At 40.9% G+C, this 23,157-nt stretch overlaps 1 protein-coding gene across 5 annotated transcripts in view; it reads right to left on the bottom strand.

The window, feature by feature from the left end:
• MEIS1 (Meis homeobox 1) overlaps window positions 1-23,157 on the bottom strand; it is a 133,642-nt gene that overhangs the window by 18,058 nt on the left and 92,427 nt on the right. For all 5 annotated transcript variants that reach the window (XM_045077918.1, XM_045077917.1, XM_045077919.1 and 2 more), the window contains exon 9: window positions 5,776-5,852. In XM_045077918.1, coding sequence (XP_044933853.1) covers window positions 5,776-5,852 — 77 coding nt within the window. The remainder of the gene's footprint in view (window positions 1-5,775; window positions 5,853-23,157) is intronic.

Raw genomic sequence — 23,157 nt, 5'->3', positions numbered from 1 at the left:
CCACGGGATCCTGAAGTACTTGCCCAGATTGACAGACCCCCCACCCCCACCCCCAACTTCGGGTATCACACTCCTGTGTTGTCCTGGAAAACTCAGAAACTGTCTTTGCGGGCTGGAGGAGAAACAGCAGTAATACCGAACGGTATTTGGACTTTCGAATCCATCTTCCTTCGTCCCATATTTTCCTATTTCTTTTCTCAGGGAGACTTAGGGCCCCATGGTGGAAGGGGCAGGGTTTTCTGACCTGCACGGTGGCCTGACACCGAGTCCTCCAGGACCCCTTTCCGCCTTTCGTGGGATTCAGGGCGTGATTTCACACATGAAGGTGGAGGGGAGCTCTGAGTAAACTCATTGTGTCAAACTTACAACAAAGTATACTTAACAGACTGCAGAGTCATTTTCAAAGAGGACTGTTTGCTGGAAATTTTTAGAATCTGCAGACAAAAGCAGCATCCCTGTTGAACTCCTAAAACTCTCTGACATGACAATACCTGAAGGTTTCTAAATTCACAGCTCTTTTCCCTGCGAGCTATTTGCTCAGCTTTCCTAATAATACCCTGCCTGCCTGGCACCATGCCAGTTCTGTCTCAGGCAATATGCAAGCTAAACATTTTTTTTGACTGATTTCAATATTTTTCTTATGAGCAACTAGACAGTATTTTATCTAGTGAGTATTACTGATTGCTATAATCTAAGCCCACAGTCAGCACCCGTAAAAGTAATATTATTGGAATTGACACTCAAGGTGAAAAGCATAGCAATTAACCGCGGCTTGGAGAACAACAACCCACTCTGAAAGATGCTGGAGAGTCAGCCTACTTCTGTTTCTCCTGCTTCTCTTCCTTCTTTTGAGAACATTGCACCTGTTACTCCACTGATCAATTAGGAAGTCTACCTTAGATGTAGGTTACACTGAAATCCTCAAGGGAAAAAGTCAAACCACCTGCTTAATAAAATTATCTTTTGTGTGTGAAGTTGTTCCATCCCTAGGTGATTTCTAGGCCAGGAAAATCACTATACACCCTGCACTTTCATTTTGCAGTTGAATAGCAAACAAATGACCCAGTGCTTCTTGCACTGTTTTTTACATCTGTTTTCCTTGCTTTTGTGTCATGCCTCTGTTTAGCTTTATTGACAAAACAATCTGTGCCTAATGTTTAAACAACATCTGTAAAATGTATTATTAAATTATGTTGGAAGAAAAAGCAGAGCAATTCTATGAAACCCTGTGACCCCTTATTGATTTTTAGATCACAGAAGTTGAAAGGATAATTTGTGAATGTTTTAACATTTACATCTACACAGGTACCTATATTTATAGAATCTTTGATTACTTATAAAAGTATTTGCTACATTATTGCCATAACTCAGAAAGAAACCTGACCTTTAACAGTTGAATCTGTTTATTATAAGGGAGATCCCATTTTTTAAAAAATAAGTTTACATTTTTACCTGCCAGTGGCATAAATCTCTAAGGATAACATACTCCCCCACCACCACCACTGGTAATAAATGGGAAGAGATGCCTGAATGCTCTGCAGTTTTGAAGGCAGTAAATGAGGTAACTAGGAAAATCTGGTCTATGTACTAAACCTGAGAATGGTAGAGCTGTGATAGTTCTGTAAAAAGTGTCACCTCAGATGTTAGGATGCTCCCTGGAATTTTATGCACCCCACTGATGGGGAGAGTGATTTTTCTTTCCACATACAGACCACATTTCACATACACTATATACTTTGCACCTAAGTTCCATATTGCCTTCTCAGAGCATAAAGAAATAATCATTTAACATTAGGACTTGATGGGAAAGTGTTTGGATGAGTAGTAGTAAACAAAGAAACTGTAAAATTTATTCAATACACCCTAGGCTAGAACTCCGCTGAGGCAGAATGTCGTTGAGGCATCCAGCAAGTAACGCACAACCACAGGCACAAGTCTGCCTCAAATGGAAGGCCCAGCTCTGCAGCACTGCTGTGAAAACATAGGAGGAAGGCCATTCTACACCCGCATTTCCAAATAAAAAAAATTAAGTTGGTGTATTCAGGAGAAAAAAAGAACCAACTATTGACTCTGTGTGTGTATGAGTGTGTGTATGTGTTTTCTTTCAAGTTCTACCTAAATAATTAAAGATCTAAATAACCATCTCAAAATTTAAGAAGTTTCTGCTTAAATGACTAAAACATTCAACATGGTAGTAATGTGTTTTCGTGGTTGACGTTACAGAAGTAATTTTCACAGCCACAACAACAATGGAAAAACAAAAAGGCAAAAGTCCCAAATGCTATTAGTTCTCCTGTAGGGATCAAATCATAATTGGGAAGGAGAAAGCAAAGTAAGAAGAATACGTGAATGTTTAGCACATATTATATTTTAAAAATTACTGTGCTTTGAAGTCTAGGTCTACCATGGCATGCTAGAGAGAAATAAATGTTTAGGCAACGAGTTAGGGAAGTTGATTTTTGAAAAACATGAAGTTGCCTCAGATACTTCTACAATTAACGTAAAAATATTTTCACCCAAATTATTTGCCTCATTGCTTCAATTCTCAAAAAAAAATCTGTTGGCGGAGATTTGTCCTACAATGTCTCATCTAATAAATTTCACATTCCATCCCTGGGCCCAGTACCTATAAGCACTAATAGCAACCATTTTAAGATGCTTCCTCCCTGTTTTCATCCTGACACGTGGATCAAACATAAGAGTTACAAGAGTTATTTCTTTTATTCCAAATTTTCTTTTAATTAATCAAATCTGTCTTGTTGTTTTCCATTTAAATTCTCCCTATTGTCTCCTCTCTCCCCAGATCCCATCTGCTTTGGCCTCGGCTAGCCAAGACAGGGAGTTTGTATCACTCATGGCAATTAGAGAGAGGGGACATCAGTTCAGTGACAGGATGAAAAGAGCCATTGCAACACACCAAACTTGGCTCATCTAGGTTTCAGTCAAAACCTAACTGAAAGCTGCATCGGCCAGCATTTCTAAGACAAGCTCACAACTAGATGAGTTTATATTTTTTACTTTCATATTGTGCATTTCGATACACGATGCTGCTGCCAATAATTACGACTGATCTACACCCAACCTGCCCTTCAGCATTTTGTTAAATCTCTTCAACAGTGACTCATAGTTCGTACAAAATGTACATGTGTGTTAACAAGTTTTAAGAAATCCAAGAGGGAAGACACCCATTTTTTAATGTTGTGGCTAAATGAAGTGAAGGGGAAATGTTAAAATACTAATGAGGATTTTCTTTTAATTAGGATTTCCAGAAAGAAGGAACTTGGGCTTGATGCTCAATACAGGAAAAAACGTTTACAAGCTCTCAAGAAAGCTTTGTGTAATGCTGTATTATGGTAAAGTAAAATGAAAAGCCTTTAGTGGTTATGCTGCTTTTAGTCTTCAAGGAGGCCACAATTCAAGCTGCTCTGACATCTTCGGTTTTCATACAATACCATCTGGGTTTCCCCATTTTTGCAACCTACTTCCTACTCAAAGCCAAAAAAAATCTATTATCAGCTTGGAAGAAAATTAAGAAACCCTTAGAGTCTCAACTCGAACACGGGGATGTCATTATTCACCAAGCTCAGGAGAAACAATCTCTCTGACAATTTTTATTTACTTGAGGGAAATTCTCTACCACAGAGTTGTCAGAGCTGAAAGAGTTGCCAAGTCCCAAACAATGAAGCGCGAGCCAAAGCCACCTGGGACTGCGCACAGGAGTCGGGAGAAACAGGCAGAGTCGCAGGGCCCGTGGAGAACACAACAGTGTTCACAGCCCGCGGAACCAGAAGTGACGTGTTTAGGTATCTGTGCACCACTGAGTGTCGGTGTGAGGTGGACAGGAAGTCCGCATAGAACTCTGAAAAGTATTAGAACTTTTTAAAGATCCCTCTTTCCTCCTCTACTTGCATAACTGAGGAAATCACTTTGGGGTCACCGCATAGAATCTGGGAAAGTGACAACTGCCTACTGTTCGGTGTCCCAGGCATGCCTGCCTATCCATGCAGCCACGGGGAAATAACCCTGGAGTTCGCCCACCTGTGGCGGGCAAGTTGTCTCGGGATGCGTTCTCTGGTGACAATGTCTGTAGAGAGCGTTTGCTAATGACACTGCAGAGGAAGAGAGATGGCGTGTGTGACAGATCACCTGAGTGGCCGTGCTTTCGCCTTCCTTAATTAGAGTTCGCCCTGCCACTCCTTGGCCCTCAAAAGGGGAACGTTTCCCAGGGACATAACATTGTGCAGCCTCTGTTGTATTAAAATTACATCATCGGTTTAACCTTGAAAATGCATCTGAATTCAGACATGCATGCAAAATTGAAGGTCTACTCTATAAACGTTGCCCACGAGGACCTGAAGCCCAAGTTCAAATATATAGTATCAACAGTCTTGGAAATTAAGATACAATAGCAGGCACGACTAGGCAAACAAAAACCCTAGGCAGGGACACACTCCTAGCAACACATTTCGGTAGAGTACGGCTTCCGTTGGCTCCCCATCTACCTGACTAAAGGGCTGCAAAAATTGATCTCCCAAGGCTGCGGTAAGGTCATAGAAATTGATAACCCTTACAAGCAATGCTTATGTGAGTCTGTCTGTGTCTTGCAGATAGTGCACTTTGTAAATTAATCCTCCAAAGGCAAATATATTGTAAGTAGCTTGTTATCTCTAAAATACTAAATTGAAGAATACATGGGATTATATTGACAGAAATTACATTTTCTGTAATGGGCTTTAATATATCTGGAATCTCTCCCAAAGGCTCCCAGGCTCTCTAACAGAGAAGGGTCTGTTAATGTAGGTGCAATGGACATCAAGAACAAATTTATTCACCAAAATGGATTAGGCCATGTAATCAGAGATTCTGCAATATTAATCTTTGACACTTATTGAACAGAAAGAAATACTTCTGTCTGCAAACTGGCATTCCCAGTTCTCCCCTTTCCCCAACCAGGCTGTGGGCCTTTTCTGGATTTTACTTCAAAGAGGATAAGGTTTCCCATCATAAACACTAATCTAAAAATATTAGGATAATTAATTAGATACACTTAGTTTGAGAGGATATTGGATTTCGATACCCTTCAAATATGACACTAGCTCTGGGTGATTACATGAACCTGGCTTTCAGCACACTCACAAAGGGTAATAAATCATACTTTCCCAAAGCCTCGTTACCATACCGCTGCACATTGTCAGAATATTGTTGGCCGGTACTCGGTACGGAATCTCAGCTTCCCCCAAATCAGGAATTCACACATTTATTTAGAAACAGTATTGCACAGGCCAGAGATACAGCAGGTTTTGAATAGCTTCAAAGTGGAAACATAAATAATTTCTCTTTTTCCATTGATGGGAGGAAGGAGGAAACGGGAGACTATCCTTGAATGCTCAGCCCTAGCAAAATCACTGGTTATTCGTATGTGACAGTGGATCTTCTTGTTCCATAGAAAACAGGATGATACTGCTCTATCAGTTATCCTCGGGGTGGTGGGAGGAGCCATTTATGGAACCACAATGAACATGAACTAAACATTAATACCACACCTAAAATCTGTCCATTTAAAAGGCAATGGAAAACAATGCAATGCTGGGGGGCGGTGGTTTCCATACTAGCATGTGCTCTCACCTATCAGTCAACCTTTTATTTTCACTTTGGATCCACGAGCCATCAGGGGAAACAGCAACAACTGGGTGTGTCTTCTCAATGCAGAACAGTAGCTGCAGGTGGCCAGAGCGGGAAGCAGATTGTGAGTAATCACAAAGCCAAATTACTTACCAATTGTTCACTTGTAGGATGGTGAGTCCCGTGTCTTGTGCCAGCTGCTTTTTCTGTTCTTCAGAAGGGTAAGGGTGCTGAAAGAGAACAAACGAGATAGATGTGCGCACATATATTTGGGGCAGATAGTGTAGTGCGTATCACGTGTCAGGTGCAAAGCTAGGGGCTACAGATTCAATAATAAATACATACGCTCTGTGTAAAAAAAAAAAAATGTGTGTAGATCAGGCAATATTTAGGCTATTTTGTCAATAGCCTAAGTGTCTAGTGAAGTCTATAATTAAAGGTAAAAATGCTGAGGTGTGTCACTCTTATTAATGGAATACTACATCATCTAATTAATGGCAGTAAAAGACAAGCCAATTACAAAGATTAGTGAAGTGTATAAATAGCTACTTAGGATACTTGCAGAACCTTGATACTGAGTTTATCCTTTAAAGGTTTATTTGTTGCAAACACAGAAAGTTTAGTATGATCTTCACTGTACTTTATAGGATTAAAATAAGGACAAGCTCTTTTTGATGATATGAAAGCGTATCACCTTGACGTAATACTTTCATAGAACCATGGACTTCTAAAGCTGAACCATTTGGACCAACCACCTTAGTTCAGGTCCCCAGCGGTTAAACACTTTGCTAGCATGACATATTTCCCCCCAAAACACCATAGTGCCAGATGCGGATATCAAAATTAAAGAGGGTGTATTTTTTTTTTAACCAGTAATCATTGTAGCTCTTCTGTAACGCAAACAAATGACATTCAACCGAAGTTGGTTTCCATATCTGAATGTCAACACATGCTGGAATTCTGAACACAGGCCAATACAAGGTCAAAGACCAGCATATTTTGCATGCTAAGAACAAGCCCGGCCATGTTCTTCATGAGTTAGAGTGGATAAAAAAGTATTACAGGATTAGATAATAAAATGAAATTCATACCCTCTTGAAAGAATGTTTGGAATTCTACTGAAATTAGTTTTGGCACAAGCACTTTTTGTCCGGTAATGAACTATATCTAAATCTGAATACACATTTCTAAATCCTGGGACATGGTATCTATCTGTGGACACACTAACCAGCTTGAAACACTGCATCCCAATAAATTCTCCCAAGATAAGAATTGTTCTGCCAGTCAACGCTCTATTCCCTTATGAATGAGAAAGGGCACCCTCAACTCTCAATTTAACTATCTGTGCCATTGGAAAGTAAATTCTGGTCTATTGAATGTTAATTAACATAGCTTTTAATCTCATTAATAATGTCTGATTAGATGCTAAGAAGGCTCGTTAATGACCACTTTAATGCTCTTATATGTAAGTTTAAATATGTTCTATATCTGTACACGTGGGATTCGTTTGCGGAGAGCAGAGATGTAGCAATTTTTCCCATAAGCATTGTCTTTGATTGTCACTTAATCAATAAATACACAATTAGAATAAGGCTTCGCTTTCATAGAATATAGTGCCTTTCTCTAAAGAGCTCCAAGTATATTACAGACAGGATGGTGATTAATCCCCATTATATCCCTTTGAGGGACATAAATGGAATCTATCGTCCCTCCTGTCTTACAGGTGAGGAAACTGGCTAGGGAAAGACATGGTCAGCAGCCACAAGACTCTGTGATATTTCCTGCTTCCCTTCCAGTGTCAAAGCCTCACCATGACAAGGGATGTTCCAAACACCTCTTAGAATCTTCATTCTTGTTCTTGCTCCAAAACCTCCAGACTGCTTCCTATGGCCTGTAAGGCATGCCACCATCCAGCTCTGCCCACCTCTCAGACGTGGTGGCCTTCTCTTCACCCTCGTCCTACCCCTCTGTCCAGCCACACAGTCCTCCTTTTTGTTCTTCCGACACACCAACCTTGACCCTCCAGGGTCACTTTCTCATCTCAGCCCAAAGGCCAAGCCTCACCTACCCATTTGTCCAGCAGCCTGCCTTACTGTTCTCACATCAGGCTTTCCCTTCTTCCCTAATGGCAAAGCATGGCTCTCCGATACACCTGCCCTGATGAACTGCCTCCTGCGGGTGCGCCTCCTCTCACTCACCTAACAACTCCAAAGTCCATGACTTTCTCCTTCACCATTCTCAAAGCCCAGTCAGGCACACAACAGGAGTTCAGTAAATATCTGTGAAGCGAGAAGGAGGCTCCGTCCTGTCACGACACACAGATACTCTCCACTCAGATGCAACATGGAAACATATAATAAAGTTTCTTTCAACAGCCCACAGAAGGGATAAACGACCCGATTAGAGATCCACAAGGCTACTTTCCTGACTTCATTCGCAACAGTGATGTCAACCCATTCTTCTCAAGTAACAGTAAGTAAACTTCCTAATAGGCTAAGATCATAGGTTACAATCCCCCTACGCAAAATAATGCCAGGCATCCCAGGCACAATCTCATGAGTTAAAAGCAGTTCTCCTGGAGCACCTGGGTGGCTCAGTGGGTTAAAAGCCTCTGCCTTCGGCTCAGGTCATGATCCCAGGGTCCTGGGATCAAGCCCCACATCAGGCTCTCTGCTTAGAGGGAGCCTGCTTCCCTCTCTCTCTCTGCCTGCCTCTCTGTTTGTGATCTCTGTCTGTCAAAAAAAAAAAAAAAAAAAAAAAAAGCAGTTCTCCTCCCTAAGGTTAAAAAACCTAGCTCCTGGGCACCTGGGTGGCTCAGTGGGTTAAGCCGCTGCCTTCGGCTCAGGTCATGATCTCAGGGTCCTGGGATCGAGTACCGCATCGGGCTCTCTGCTCGGCAGGGGTCCTGCTTCCCTTCCTCTCTCTCTCTGTCTGCTCTCTGCCTACTTGTGATCTCTCTCTGTCAAATAAATAAATAAAATCTTTAAAAAAAAAAAAAAACCTAGCTCCTGCCGCACAACGCTCCTGCCACACGAACCTCTTATCCTATGAACAGATACTGAATTTGGGTTTGGTATATAGAAATTCTATGTCTACACGAGTCAAAGGATTGTATATAAGATACACACGACCCTATTAGATTGTATAAATTATGCTGCCGCTCAATGATTATGTCCCAAACACGGGACAATTTTTCGAATCCTCAATTTTGTCATGTGAAATTTAGGATCCATCAAAGTTAAAGGTTACCCAGGCTTGCAATTCTTACATATTCTAAGCCTGATTTTGAAAAACACAAATTTTGGCATCCAAGCGGTTGGCACTCCTTGCCATATAAAGCTGTAGACCCGTGTACGCAAGTCATCTCCAATCTTTTGTAATTTGCTTATGGTTTTTTAGGTCCTGTGGAAAGCTCAGGGATATTCAATAGAATTAATAAATATGTCACCAGTCTCTCTTCACTATAGCCAGATGGCAATACCTTTTGCCCTGTCTTGTTAGTTGTGTCTTAATATGATGACCAGAACTGGATAAAAATTAATATTTATGCCATTTACCTTCCTTTAGTTACTTTGAAAATTGAGAATGGTCACAGTCATTTATTTGTGCTGTGTTTTCAAGAGTATTTTTGCATGCCTGTTTATGAGTAAGTTTTACAACCATTCTTACAAAGCAAATGGAACTCACATTTTATTTATGCAGGTGGTGTCAGGAAAATTCTCTCTGGTCATTAAAATTACCTGAATTATTACAGCTTCAAAGAGCAATCGATGGCCCTCAAAATTTCAGTGCAAATTTAGGTTGTTTCTTCACATCACACAGTTTCTGATTTCATAATTTAAATATCATAAAATGAGAAAGTTCCAGCCTTTTTTCCTTCTGTCACTTTTCATGTGATCTGATTTTAAGTAATTGGAACAAACTGTGTCTAATTTCATGCAGCATAATTGCTAGGCAGCCTCAAGCTATGAAGACCCAGCACTCTGTCTCCATTAAACAATTTTCAGTCATTCAGGATATATTTTTTTTAATAAAAATGAATGAGCCCGGATGAAATTAAATGTCATAATAATCTGGTCATTGTTGGAGGTGGCGGGGGAGGAAAAGGTGTCAACAAAACTCCCTAAACCTTTGTCTATGGCAGGGAGATGAATTTTTTTTCTTTTTCTCATAGTTCTTGGCCTGCATGTCCCACAAACTTTTAATTCCCAGAAAACACACACACACACACACACACACACACCCAACCATAATTGCTAGAATCACATAAAAGCCATGACTTCAGGTAGCTAATCCACAGTCAGCCAAAAATTCACAAAGAAGCAAGCTTTTAACTGAAATCCAGTATCTTTAAATATCTTAAATCCTATGCATCTTTCCTAAATAAGCTTTTTGTGGACAGTATGAGTTATTCCTTTGTAGACTTTAAAAAAAAAAACTGACTTGACAAAAACCCAACATGCCAAGAGCAAGGCTGCTGTAAAAACATTCGAAATCCTGTTGTGTTTTGCCCGCAGGGCTGGGGAGGCCATTAGAGGGGCAAAGGTAGACATCATTTTACAAAAGAGATAAAGAGAAGTGCCATTTGAGGAAGAGAATGGGAACTTCCTTCTAACCACTGCAACCAAGAACCTAGGTCACCCCTTGCCCTTCTCCAGAACACCTCTGCTATTCATGGCAAGGACACCGCTTTAAGGAAGATCAGGAGGTTCTTATGAAGGGAAGATGAGTTGCCCTTGCCAGCTACACCAATCAACCTAATCACTTTGGGATATCAAAGCAAATTTGACCACAGTCCAATAGGTAGTGACAGGAGACCTCGCCTTTGTTGTGTACATTAGCCTCATGCCATTATCTCTTAAAAGCTTAATTATTTGCAAACAATTGATCAAGATGGGAATTTGAGAAAGGATATGCAGGGGCCACTGGGAGAACTGCAACGCATTAAGAGAGCAAACAAAATTACCTTTAGATCTTAAAATCAGAATTAACGATTGAGACGGGACAGCGAGGCGGGCAGTAGCTCCAAGCCTTCTTTCCCGAGTGTTTCCCATTTGATCTGCATTAACACCTCAGGAATGAGTGAGAGCCATAAAAGAGTGATTATGTCAGGGTAAAGCTGACCCTCCCTTCCAGCACTAAACCTGCACACACGCATGAGGCTGGCTCCGCTGGGAGAGAAGGGATGCTGGACTCCATGGGAAAAGCAGCGGCTTGGGGGCAAGGGAACCCCAACCACAGGGAATAACTCGCAGCCCGATCATCCTGATTTCTGTAATCAACGCCCTGACTTCTCCTTCCCCGGGATAAGTCTCCTGCTGAAAGAGAAACGTTTGTCCCTCTTCCTGTGTTTCTGGCTCTGAAGTGCGACTTCTAGTAATGACCTAGTAAGGCAGTGATTGCTTAATAACCCCATCAAAGAATAAAATGATCCCTGGAGTATGTGGCCTGCGTGAGAGAAATGGTTAAAGAATGTCTGAAGAAAATCTAAAAATAGCCTACATAAAAGTGAAGTCGGGACTGTCATTTTATCAGCACCAAAGAATAGAAGGCGACAGAAAGAAAATGGCAACGTGCTAAAGAAAGTTATCTCTGCACAATTCCAATTTTATTTCCTGAGGTTGGTACGGGAGGCGGGTGCTGAGGTCAGGTATCCGGTATTTACAAGTTCACAGTACATGGGAAGAAAACTTATTTACTTAAACAATCAAGGAGACTGTTTCTGATGAGCATCCATGGCCAAAGAAAAAAACTCTTCAGTACACACAGATGGAAAATGTCCAGTCTTATATCTTAACGATATCCTTGACCAAATGTACGCCTTTCATCAAATTTTCCACCCCTGGCTGCAAATGTGGATGCCAAGACAGTGATGAACTTTATCTTATCTACCCTGGTAACCAAGTTTCAATAACGTTCCCTCCCTCCCTGCCTTGCCCACTCTAACAGCACATTGTAATGGCAGCAGAAAATTTGAAAATAATCCTGTACAGAGCTCACTGGTGAGATAATGGAAGGCTACGCTGCCCCTTCTCAAGCCTCAGATTAGTAATTTCTTGTGACACAGAACTGCCTCTATACCGAAACTGCAAAACAGCTATAACAAAGCAATAGAGGTGGAAGCAATTTTCAAGCAAAATGTTACATGCTATACTTTAAAAGGTATGGGAATAGGTACCGTGGGAGCTGATCTAACAGGAGGAATTATGGCAACTGTCCAATATATCCCTTATCAAGGCAATGTTCTGTTGCTTGGCTGAATATGTTGGAAGAACAATTTCGGAACTTCTTTTATCCTTCTTCCTCCAGCCCTCTGCCTCCTCCACAGCTAAGTTTAATGCATTAATATAAGTTGACCTTGAGCTAAACTCTGGTATGTGATGGAGAGATAGATACTCCCCTTTAAAGTTAAAAAAAAAAAAAAAAAAAAAGCTACCATATGGCTTTTAACCATTAGATCTCCGGGTTCTTTGCAAACTTCTACAGATTTTTTGGACACTAAGGGAATATCGTGGATCTCAAGTTAAATAACTAGCCTTATATCGGACCTCTCAGAAGACAAGCAGAAACTTGCTAGTCAAATATATTTATATTTGTTTAGTGTAAATTTTTTCTTGCCTACGAAAACTTCTCCCACTTTAAATAAACTTGCAGCCATTTTCCCCTTATGCATTGGCTATGAATAGCTTACACTGTGACAATTACATTGATCTAGGATACTTTTTTTCCTTTAAAAAAAATCCATCATGCTTCCCTATTGTCTTTCAGCTTTATGAATTAGTTTTACTGTTTCAGTGAATGCTTTTTTGTCTTTTGACTGCACATTATCAAAGAGACACTTTGTGCCTTCCATTTGCATTACAAAAGCAGGGCACCGCCGGTGGAAGAACAGCCTGAATGCAGAGCAGTGGAGTCCGCACCCTCACTCATGCTGGAATCAAAAGGAGGACGGCGCTGTCGGTACTGGCTAGGAAGCCAAGAATGTTTGGAGCATCATCAGTGAAGTCACAGGACTTCGACCTGCTTTTTAATTCTCCACCAACGCTCCTAGATTGCCTAGTTGCTCCGATGAAATGTGCTTCATTGATTGCTCGCACTTGCTTTTTCTGAAGCCTCGTCAAGCCATTTTCCAGACAACCCTTCTGATCCCTTGTCTCTCCAGCAGCAGTTAGAAGACGTTGCTGGTGGAGTTATGCAAGTAGGGAAGTCAGGTAGGAATCTCCAAACTTGATCTTACCACATGAAAATGACAGGAGCGTGGAAGGAAAAATTCAACACTGGGTAATATTTCACAGTGATCTTTACTTTTGCACTAATGAGACTATCTTTCTAATACACGGCAGTGAAAACTGTTTTATAATCAGTTATAAGTGGGCAAGGCTACACAACCTTGCCTGGTTCATCTCCCTGACCTTTTACTTTCTTGTAAACATCAAATAAATATAAAATAAAAACACTAAATAAAAAAACCGAATACTTATACTAAGGGACTTCATAGTCCCTCACATTGGGGATTTTTTTTAAAGTTGCTTGCAATTCCAGAACAATGACTATGTTTTAGATCTATTCTCTATTAGCTCTATACATACAGTATGGGCAGATTTTAAGTATATGCATTAAAGCACAAAATTTAGACTGTAAATTAGCAATTACTTATAGCCTCCTCCTAAAAGTATTAAAATTCATGAAGAATGCTAAAATTATTTTTGAACAGTTATGATTATTAATCAACTCCCTGAATATTGATTCTCTTAGTAGAAGACCATGGTTATAAAAGGAAACACAAAAAAGCCAAGAGGGGGGCTCCTGGGTGGCTCAGTGGGTTAAGCCTCTGCCTTTGGCTCAGGTCATGATCTCAGGGTCTTGGGATCGAGCCCCGAGTCAGGCTCTCTGCTTGGCACAGAGCCTGCTTCTCTCTCTCACTCTGTCTGCCCCTCTGCCTGCTTGTGATCTCTCTCTCTCTCTCTCTGTGTGTCCAAAAAAAAAAAAAAAAAAAAAAAATGCCAAGAGGAAAAACAGGGTGAAAGGAGAAATGAATAGGGACTCAGGGGTGGGGATGAGGGAGAAAAGTCACGCTTCACTTTTGTGCCCCCTTGGAATCACTTTAAAATCCTAGCTCATTTGAACTCTTACATTTGTCAGTAAGACAAACACATTACATGTGTTATTGCCTGTGCTCTTGGTGACCCTTGCGAGTAGGGTCCATTTTATGGTTCCATTATGCTTGGTTCCATTTTACAGATGAGGACGTTGAGATTTGGCTAAGTCAAAAACTAAATGCATGCCAGCTCTCAGGTACTTAGTTCCGGGACCAGATCTGCCCTCCCCTGAGTTTTTCCACGTGGCTATGCTCCCACACATGTTTCTTTCCCAGTCTCCATTCCTTATTTTAAGCTATGTTTTAGAGCCAGACACATAGTATAATGGAGCATGAGCTAAGTTCTTAACTGTGGTGAGCAGTGACTGAATGTTCCTCTGCGCTTGAACAGCCTTGAACCCAGGAGAGAGCTGCTGTTCTCCGACTCACCACCCCACCTGCAGGCCCACTGCTTCTGCCCCAGAGGCAAGCATCAAGGGGCAGAGTCAAAGCCCCAGGGTGAAAGGGAATTCCCCAGAACCTTATCCCACATGTTCCCCCCAGCATCCACCCACCCATCCACCCCCCAGATTTTGTTAATAATAGCTTAGTAGTATTAGTAAGAGTAGTAGAAGTAGTAATGTTAACACAAAATAGGGAATGAGGCCGTACCAGGTGTTGTTCCAAATGTTTCACATGTAGTAACTCATGCAATCCTTCCAAAACCTTATGAGGTAGGCACAACTACGGTACTCATTTTATAGATGAGGAGATTGGGATACAACATGGATGAAGAACTTTCTCAAGTGCACAGAACTGGTAAGTAGTAAAGCTGGGATTTGAAACTTGGTGGCAAGGTACAAGTTGAGAAAACTCACTTCCAAACTATTTTGTATTTTATTTATTTATTAAAGATTTTATTTATTTATTCGACAGAGAGAGATCACAAGTAGGCAGAGAGGCAGGCAGAGAGAGAGAGGAGGAAGCAGGCTCCCCACTGAGCAGAGAGCCCGATGCGGGACTCGATCCCAGGACCCTGAGATCATGACCTGAGCCGAAGGCAGCGGCTTAACCCACTGAGCCACCCAGGCGCCCAAACTATTTTGTATTTTAAATGACGGGTGGAGCAATCCCACTCCTCCCTGATGAGCTAATCATGAATATACATGATGATTACTACTCATTTTATGAATAAGCTATCACCTTAAGGTGTGGCTCTGTCTTTCATTTCTACAGCTCAGTTCTGTTAATGAAAGCAGTAGTCGATTTTGCTACAAGATACAAAACTCAGTGGAAGTGACACATCTCTCACTTTATTAGAGCTTGTAACATTGCTTATAAATACGGGAATGAGGGTGGGTCGTATACAGGAACACTCGGTAAGGGTCACAGAAATGCCTGCTATTCCATAGAACTCCACTACAATAGAACTTAAATTGTCTGCTTTGAAATAAATTGTTGTGTCTGTTTGGGGGTTTGTGTGTGGGGGGGTGCCAATTGCTTTCATTTCTTAATCAAATGTGAGTGAAATGACATTTGGGATCATTACATTTTAGATTCCTAGTAAAAATACACAAATGCTATTCTCATTCATGTTGCAACTAGCCCTATCCTGTGTGTTCAATAAATATCTGTTGTATGAATGAGTGAGTGCAACTGAAGTCAGGGACACCCAAAAATGCCTCAACTAGCATTTATAACTAGATGGCTTCAGGTAAACACCAGAAAACTAGCAGCCTTCTTTCGACAAATATGCTATCCTTCTCCCTGAGTTCTATAAAGGCCAAACCAGTACCACTTTTATTTAGTTTATTTAAGTGACCTCTACACAATGCTTACTCTGTGCCAAGCAACATTCTCAGTAATTTACAGGTATTCACCCATTTAAGTATTCACCTAGACACCTAGTCTGTGGAACAAGCTTAGGAGGTGTTTTTTCCCTTTATGTTACAGATGAGGAACGTGAGGCACGGAGTCTGTTACTTGCAATTTGGATGGAGCCCTAAGCAGTCTAGTCCCACAGCCCATGCTCCTAACTATTGTGTTACCCTAGTAGTTCTTTCTGAGCTACAACTTCCCCCAAAGTTTCTCCAGAATCTCCTGTATGTCGTTGTCAGGTTTATTTGTCACAAAAGTTCCCTTCCTCCTCTCCAACTGCAATGTAATGAAATTCAAGTTCTCCATCTTCTGGAGCTCAGCACAGGACTGAAGAAAGGATCAAGAAGATCGCTTTCCCAAGAATTTCACTCTAAGAGATAAAACAAAACAACGGCACACCATCCTGGGCAACTTTTCTGGGCATACACACAAAAGTTCCTGACTGATTTTTTACAATAAATTCCAAGAATGTGATGATCTTTTCCAATCTACATACAGCTCATCTCTATTTCAGAGAGCGTGCCGGCTAAGAAGAGAGCTAGACCCAACCTAAAGAACACTTTTCCACTTTAAAAATACAAGAGGAAAAAAAAAAAGATTTTGAAAGCATGAAGGCAAAAGACAAGGAGGATGAAACACAATGACACCATTTTGGAATGAGTCTGTTGACAGTGATCAGTAATCATTACTGCTTTTACAGAGGCCCTGTCCAGCATTAAATATTCAGGAAAAAGCCTTGCATAAAGAATAAAGTATCCATAAGGTCTAAATGGTATATGTGGTGAGAAGATTTTTGAGAGAGAGAGGGAAAGAGAGTACTAGAGATAGGAAGAGAGAGAGATGACGATTTCGTGCCGCTCCCAATATGACTAAAGACCCCAGAACCGGTACTCATTCTCTAGTGCTAATTTTCCCACTTAAATTACAGTGATGGTATAGCCTCATCTCATTAGAGATCATTGTCCCCAGTAGACAGTTGTGTTTATGGGGGACTCTGGCTGTTCCACACCTGCTGATCAGGTTGCTATGTGATCAAGGCTGCATACAAACAGCAGACTCGAGCTTGCTGGACTGCGACTGATGAGCCCGGGCTAATTCAGGGGTGATTATGTAGTTTACTGGACCACTAAACCTCTTTAAGCTTGTAATTACTGCCTATTTGAGTAAAGAACATTCAAAAGCAATTCACTGCATCATGCCTGCCACAGCTGGAAGCAGGCTGCCAGCAGTCTGTGGGGACATTAAAATCTACAGGGACGTGGATGGAAGCCCAGCTAGCAGACACTGTCAGCAGCGCCGCGGCCAACTCTGTGCACATTCCCGCTCACCTCTCCTGACCACGCTTACCATTAAAGGTGCAATGAAAACTATAGAACGGCCATAAAGATGACAAATAATGGAATCTAATGGCACAAACTACATTTTAATGACCCCACCCCCTACTTTGTAAAGGTAAAATTTAAAAAGTCTTTTCAAATGTCGAAGAGAGAGAGAGGAGAGAGAGAGAGTGAGAGCATGTGTGTTTCAAATAATATACACAGCTGAGATTGACCATGTACTTGCTGCAAGTTCCATCCCCAAAAACAGCAGCTAGAAAACAAAATAACCACCTTTTCGGCTTTCTAAAGGAACTGAGCTGAACAGTCATTTTAGAGCTCTTCTACCCAGTTAGCTGCTGTGTTTATAACCTTAGCTGGGAAAATATTGTTTTGCTAGTTGATTGACAGCCTCTAAAATCACATGTGTAATTTCTGCTGTTAATGAATTAAAATGCCGCTCCGACACCTGAGTGAGATTTACTTTCAAGAGTCAGAGAAGATTTCAAAAAAAAATTTTTGTTCAGTATTTATCAATGTTCTCGTTTTCTTTTGCTGTCACCTTAACAACTGCAGTTCTTTTGTATAACAAGAGTGTAAAACATGCTTTGCATTGCTGCGGGTATAATTATTACTTGTCTCTAAGTAACAAAAAAAGACTGGAACTTAATGAAGGGGGATTAAGTTAATTTCTTTTTTAGCTAACAGTTTCCTGTCTCTTAAATGTAGACCTTGGTGAATATGATGTTCCGGGAAGGGAAATAACACTTTTTATTTTCACTAAAATCTCCACTTTGGAATATTGATATTAAAATATTAAGATGATGTTTATTCTTGAAAAGTATGTAAATTTGGTCTTAAATAAAGCCACAGAAATCCTCTCTGACTACTCCGTCCAAAGTCCGCAGATCCAGGGGGTTTATGTGTTATCTAGACATCATTCCCATTAATATTCATTAGGTGGGTCTGCTTGCATTTTTATAAGCTGTGAGAGAGGCAAAAGAAACAATCAGAATTCTTTAACACACAGGCATTATCAATTCAACATATGCCAAATAGCAGCGCACCCAGATCTGAAGTTAAGATTCAAATGCAATTTACCTTTACTAAGCTAATTTTCATGAAAACTCTTTTCCCTTCACCCATTGTAGTCTGAGCTATTTAATTATGTCTATTCTCTGTAACATACACTTCAATTTTTAATTTAAGAGATTATTCAGCACTATGCTTTATCTTGGTTAACAACAAAACCCTTATCTTGCAATCAAACTAAAAAGAATTTCCCCCTATGGGGGGGGAAACCCTAAAAACTTCAAATTGTTTTAGTAATAAGATTACCTTTATCTTTACAAACCTTCTTAAGCAAACCTTTTTCACTTCCCAAAGCATTTACTTGACGTGAATTCCCTGTCTCCAGAGTAGATTATAGAAGAGGGAAGAGTCTTAGCCAAAACTGAGGCCGATCCCCAGTATTTGTTGCACAAATTCTGCTTTCTCAGTAGTCCAGTTGAACCGGACAGGGAAATGCTAGCATGCTGTAGGTGAATTTTTTTGGGGGGGGTGAGGGGTATCTCAGAACTCACAGATGTTCATGGAACCTCTTAGATGAGTGGGAGAAAGAGCCAGACCTGTCCTCAGCAACATTATAAGACAAAGTTGTCAGAAATAAAAGTAATCAATGAAAGTTAACTTGAAGGCCAGTTTGGGGCTTTTATTATTTTTTTCGAGACTCTGAGTTTGGGTGATCCCTTATATCCTTTATATTTGTATAACACTTAACATTTTCAAAGGTCTTTCATTATATTTTACTAAATTTGAACCTTGCAATTGTCAGCCAAGGCTGGAAGGACTGACCATGTTTATTGCTCCATTCCATACAAGATAAAACAAAACCCAGGTGGACGCATGGGAGGTGACGTGGCCAGGAAGTTGTGACTCTTGGACCTGGAGCCCAGGCCTCCTGTATTTCCAGCTCGTCTTTACACTCTACAGAGCTTAAAGTTTACCTTGTTAATGATAAAACAGCTGCCACCAGATCTGTCAGAAATCTACCATGAGGTGATGGACCCAGCCTCTATTTTACTATGTAAATGGGCATTGCTCTCTGCCCAGGATGAAACAAAGAACTCAAGGTAAAACCAGACAAAGCAGAACACCTTTCAAATTGGCTGTCATCATTTCTAACACAACTTATGGAAGTAATCTAACTGGTCATGCTAAAAATGTCTTCCATCACGGTATTTGCCCCTTCTAGAGCAGACGTTTTGGGAAAGAAACAGCCTTACCCAGTACAACTGGGTAGTCCGTTCCTCCTTGAAATAGCCAGAAAGTTGTGTTTCGTGTATTGTGTCTTTCTTTGTCATGTCCTGTGTGACAGAGGCTGCTAATTACATAATTACATTTCCCCCTTCCTAAGTCACTTGCTAAGAGAACTTAGACCTATGTGCAACCCATGGCACATAGGAGAGTGGCCATCAGGTCCACTTCTGCTTCAGGGACATGGTTATCTGCTGACAAAAGGCAAATCAGAAGGAAAACAGTTATTGGTTTCAAGAGGTGCAGTTAGGTGCACTGATTTAGTTAAAAAACTGGAAGTTAAGTCCTGGAACTCACGCTAACTGTGTGAGCTTGATCAAAGCATTTCAGTCCTTGGATCCTCAGCTTCCTTGTTGGTCAAATGAGCATGACAAAACGTTGGTCAAGTGGTGGCAGTGCCATGAGACAACACACGTCAAATTGCTCAGCATACTGTCCAGCAGGTATCGAGCACCTGGTCAACATAGCTGAATTGGTGATGACCCTCAAAGTTGAGCTAATCTACTTCAACATACATAAAATGTATATAATTCTCAATTTGTAGGGTAAAAGATCAGACTAGGTCATTCTAGTAATTTCTTTTCCCCTACTGCTAAATCAGGCTTTTTTTTCCCCCCTCTTAAATTTAAATTAGGTTTTAATATTTTCCTGCAATTTTCTTTATTTGGACAAACTCATTTCCAAAATATCTAAGGCAGGGCCACCTTCAAAGGCAATCACACAGGGCCCCCCACATACAAGGACCCCACGCCTGTTGCTGCTGTCAACATCCAGATAGTCTTCAAAATTTTTATTTTAATTTTTTAATCTTTTAAAGAGATTTATTTATTTATTTTCGACAGAGAGAAAGAGAGAGATCATAGCAGGAGGAGCAAAGAGAGAGGGAGAAAGAATCTCAAGCAGACTCCACGCTGAGCACGGAGCTCGACACGGGGCTTGATCTCACCAACCTGAAATCACGACCTGAGCAAAAATCACGAGTCAGATGCTCAACCAACTGAGCCATTCGGGCGCCCCCTTTTCCTTTTTTTGGAAATTCTTCATACTTTTTAAAGCAGCCCCGCATTTTCATTTTGCACAGTTTATGTGGAGAATATGTACATTCTCCACAATTCATACAACTGGTCCTGCTAAAAGGAAAAGAAGTTACATTTTCCCTCTCGGATCTTTTATACTCAGCTATTACCCCTCTTGAATTTATTTGCACTTTACTGAAGTAAAGAAATAATTACTCTGTTCTTACGTGAAGAGTGTAAAAAAGAGAACACTGACAAAGCAAGACCCGGGATACAAGATTAACAATGTGTAGATGTGCTCAGGCCTCAGACAGATGAGTAAGGACACTTAAATGACCCTCCAGTGGCCTTCAAGGGTTCACACACTCCTGTAAGTGCCTAAATCACCCTTGGGGACCGACTGAGGCACTGAGAAAATATTCCATATTATAAAGTCTATGGAGGAAAAAAAAATCAATAATCCGGAACCTTCAAGGTGTGAGGCCCATTCTGGCTCACTGGACTTAGGGATGTTGAGAGCCTTTGTCTTTTGGTGGCTGGAAGTCAGAAGTGGCAATTTGCCCACCTTCCTTGGCAGGGGATGAGTACCACATTTGGCAGAAAAGTGTGCTCTCGAGAAAAGGGAGCGGAGAATCTTTTGGCCTGGGCTACAGCTAGGATAGATCAAGAGTGAGAACTCGCCCTTGCATGCCAACCAAATGCCGCTGTAATTAAAAACAAACCTTTGGAAAAAAAATATTTGGAAATTATTTCACTTCCAGCTCATTCACAATATGAGCTCATCAATAGCTACAATTAATTAATTTGGTCACAGGATTTGGGGGAGGGGGCAGTGGGTAGGAAATGCTGTCATGTTGTCGGCCTTTTTAAGCAGAATTCTACTTTTTATGTAAGGAAGTCCATATAAATATATAAATAAGCAAACTAAGGAGGGAAATATATGTATGAAGCATAAAGTTTCAGAATCCCCAGAACATTTGGATAAGCCTCTTATATCTAAGATGGCAGCACTGATTTATACAAATTCAAAATCCCATCATTTTGATGATGCCAAATGACGAACTTCACTATTATATGCATATATTTTGTTTAATGGCTTCATTTATTTTAATAACAAAGGGAAACTAGATTTTACAGATGAAAGCTTTTTTTCATGGTTCCAATGCCACTGGGGTTTGAAAAAATCTGTGATATTAACCAATAAGTGATAATGGCTGTGCTCAGGAGCCCTATTTTATGACATTTTACGCAGTGGAGGAACTACACTGAGGAACTACCACCAGAGTACCCCAATCCTAGAAAGCCTTTAGGGTAAGTGTCAGAGGCCTCTTGACTGTTCCATGTTTCTTTTCTCTGAATGGATACATGTTCAGTAAAGTGTTGGCTGTGAAATTACTGGAGCAATGAGATTAACTCACTCAAGATTTATTAAAAATGAGGCAGGAAAGTGCTGTTCATGTGATTTCAGGGATAAGAAAATAATTGCATAGACCTTTTCTCCTCCATTCAGAAATCTGCCTACAGGGTTTAATATTTTGTGGAGAATCGAAAAAATAAATCACAGCAAGTGACTTCAGTTTAATTCTTGTTTGATTTCTTCATTACACTGTATATCTATGGTGAATCAGGAAACCAGAAACTCATCAAAACCAATTCCCATAGGAACAAAAGACACACCACCTCAGAACCTTCCTGTCGGCCTCCAAATCGTTCCTTTATTGAGAATGTATAGGTTATTTCAGAAAGAGAGGAAGGAGAGGAAGGAAAAGAGAGAGAGAAAGAAAAAGAAAGAGAAAGGAAGGAAGGAAGGAAGGAAGAAAGACAGACAAAGAAAGGAGACATTTGGCTCACCAAAAATTCCAGCGAGATGACACAAACCGAGAGCCGGCAGTGGTGTATTTTTACTGAGAGCCATACCTCGAAACTCTAGAACACAGCAGATGAAGCTTGCCAGCCACACACAGGATGTGGAGTGATTCTACAGACGCTCTCTTGGCCCAAGATGGCAGCTTGAGATTAATGACTGCATTCTCGTTGGCCCTGCTGCCGTCAGGCCTGGGGTCTGATCCTGATACACAGAGCCTCCGAGTGCAGCCAATCAGCAGATGTAAGCACACTGGCCCTGTCAGGTTGACATATCATTCCTTCGACAATGTCAGCGAGTATTAATGTTCAATTATCCGTCCTAGAAATGACCCTCGCCTTTATGCATTGTGTAACTGCGCGCATGGCACTCTGGTAAGCCCAAAGACAAGGGCGGAAATGCCCGCAATAAACCAGCCACTGGGAGTTGGCTTTCCAACACTGCCATGACATTGCCTTGCAGTACCGAATAGGACACTTATTTTTAGTTCTTCTCCTGAAACGTCTGTGAAAGACCGCTGAGCCATCTATCTCCCTATCTCTTTCTCTCCATCTTCCTTTCCAGCCGTTTGAGTATCAGTTGTCCTTACTGTTTAAGCAGCAAGACTTCAAATGCGCCATCTTGGGGCTTGTCGATCACACAGCCAACTGTTCTTTACGTATCACAATGAGCTGTTCATTATGTGTGTGGTGCCTTTTTATCTCATGAAGCCAGGTGTATATCATTTACCATCAAACCAAAATGACAATAGTAGGCTTCTCTGGAATGGTGTCAAGATCAATTCAACTTCAACTCATAAAGCTAAAGGAACCTGTTCTAGCCAGCTGTCCCTCCTTCCCACTGTTAAAAACAAGACCTCTGGCCAAGGCAAGACTTACCAAGCATACCTGAAATCTTTTTGCTTGTTAACCTTTATGGCTGCTCAAATATTTTAAAACAGTGTCATGATTTGTTGTAGTTAAAACACAAGTCCCCCTTTCCTCTCATATATCACTGTAAGAAACAAAATTTTATCTTAGCAGACAGCTGCATTTGCCTGGTTTTCAATGAACTCGCATTCAAAGGTTA

Source organism: Mustela putorius, unplaced genomic scaffold (genome assembly GCF_011764305.1).
Source record: "Mustela putorius furo isolate JIRA1106 unplaced genomic scaffold, ASM1176430v1.1 tig00000224_pilon_pilon_pilon, whole genome shotgun sequence".
Taxonomy (NCBI): domain Eukaryota; kingdom Metazoa; phylum Chordata; class Mammalia; order Carnivora; family Mustelidae; genus Mustela; species Mustela putorius.
Note: the sequence above shows the minus strand (reverse complement) of the source record. Positions and strands in the feature narration are given on the sequence as shown.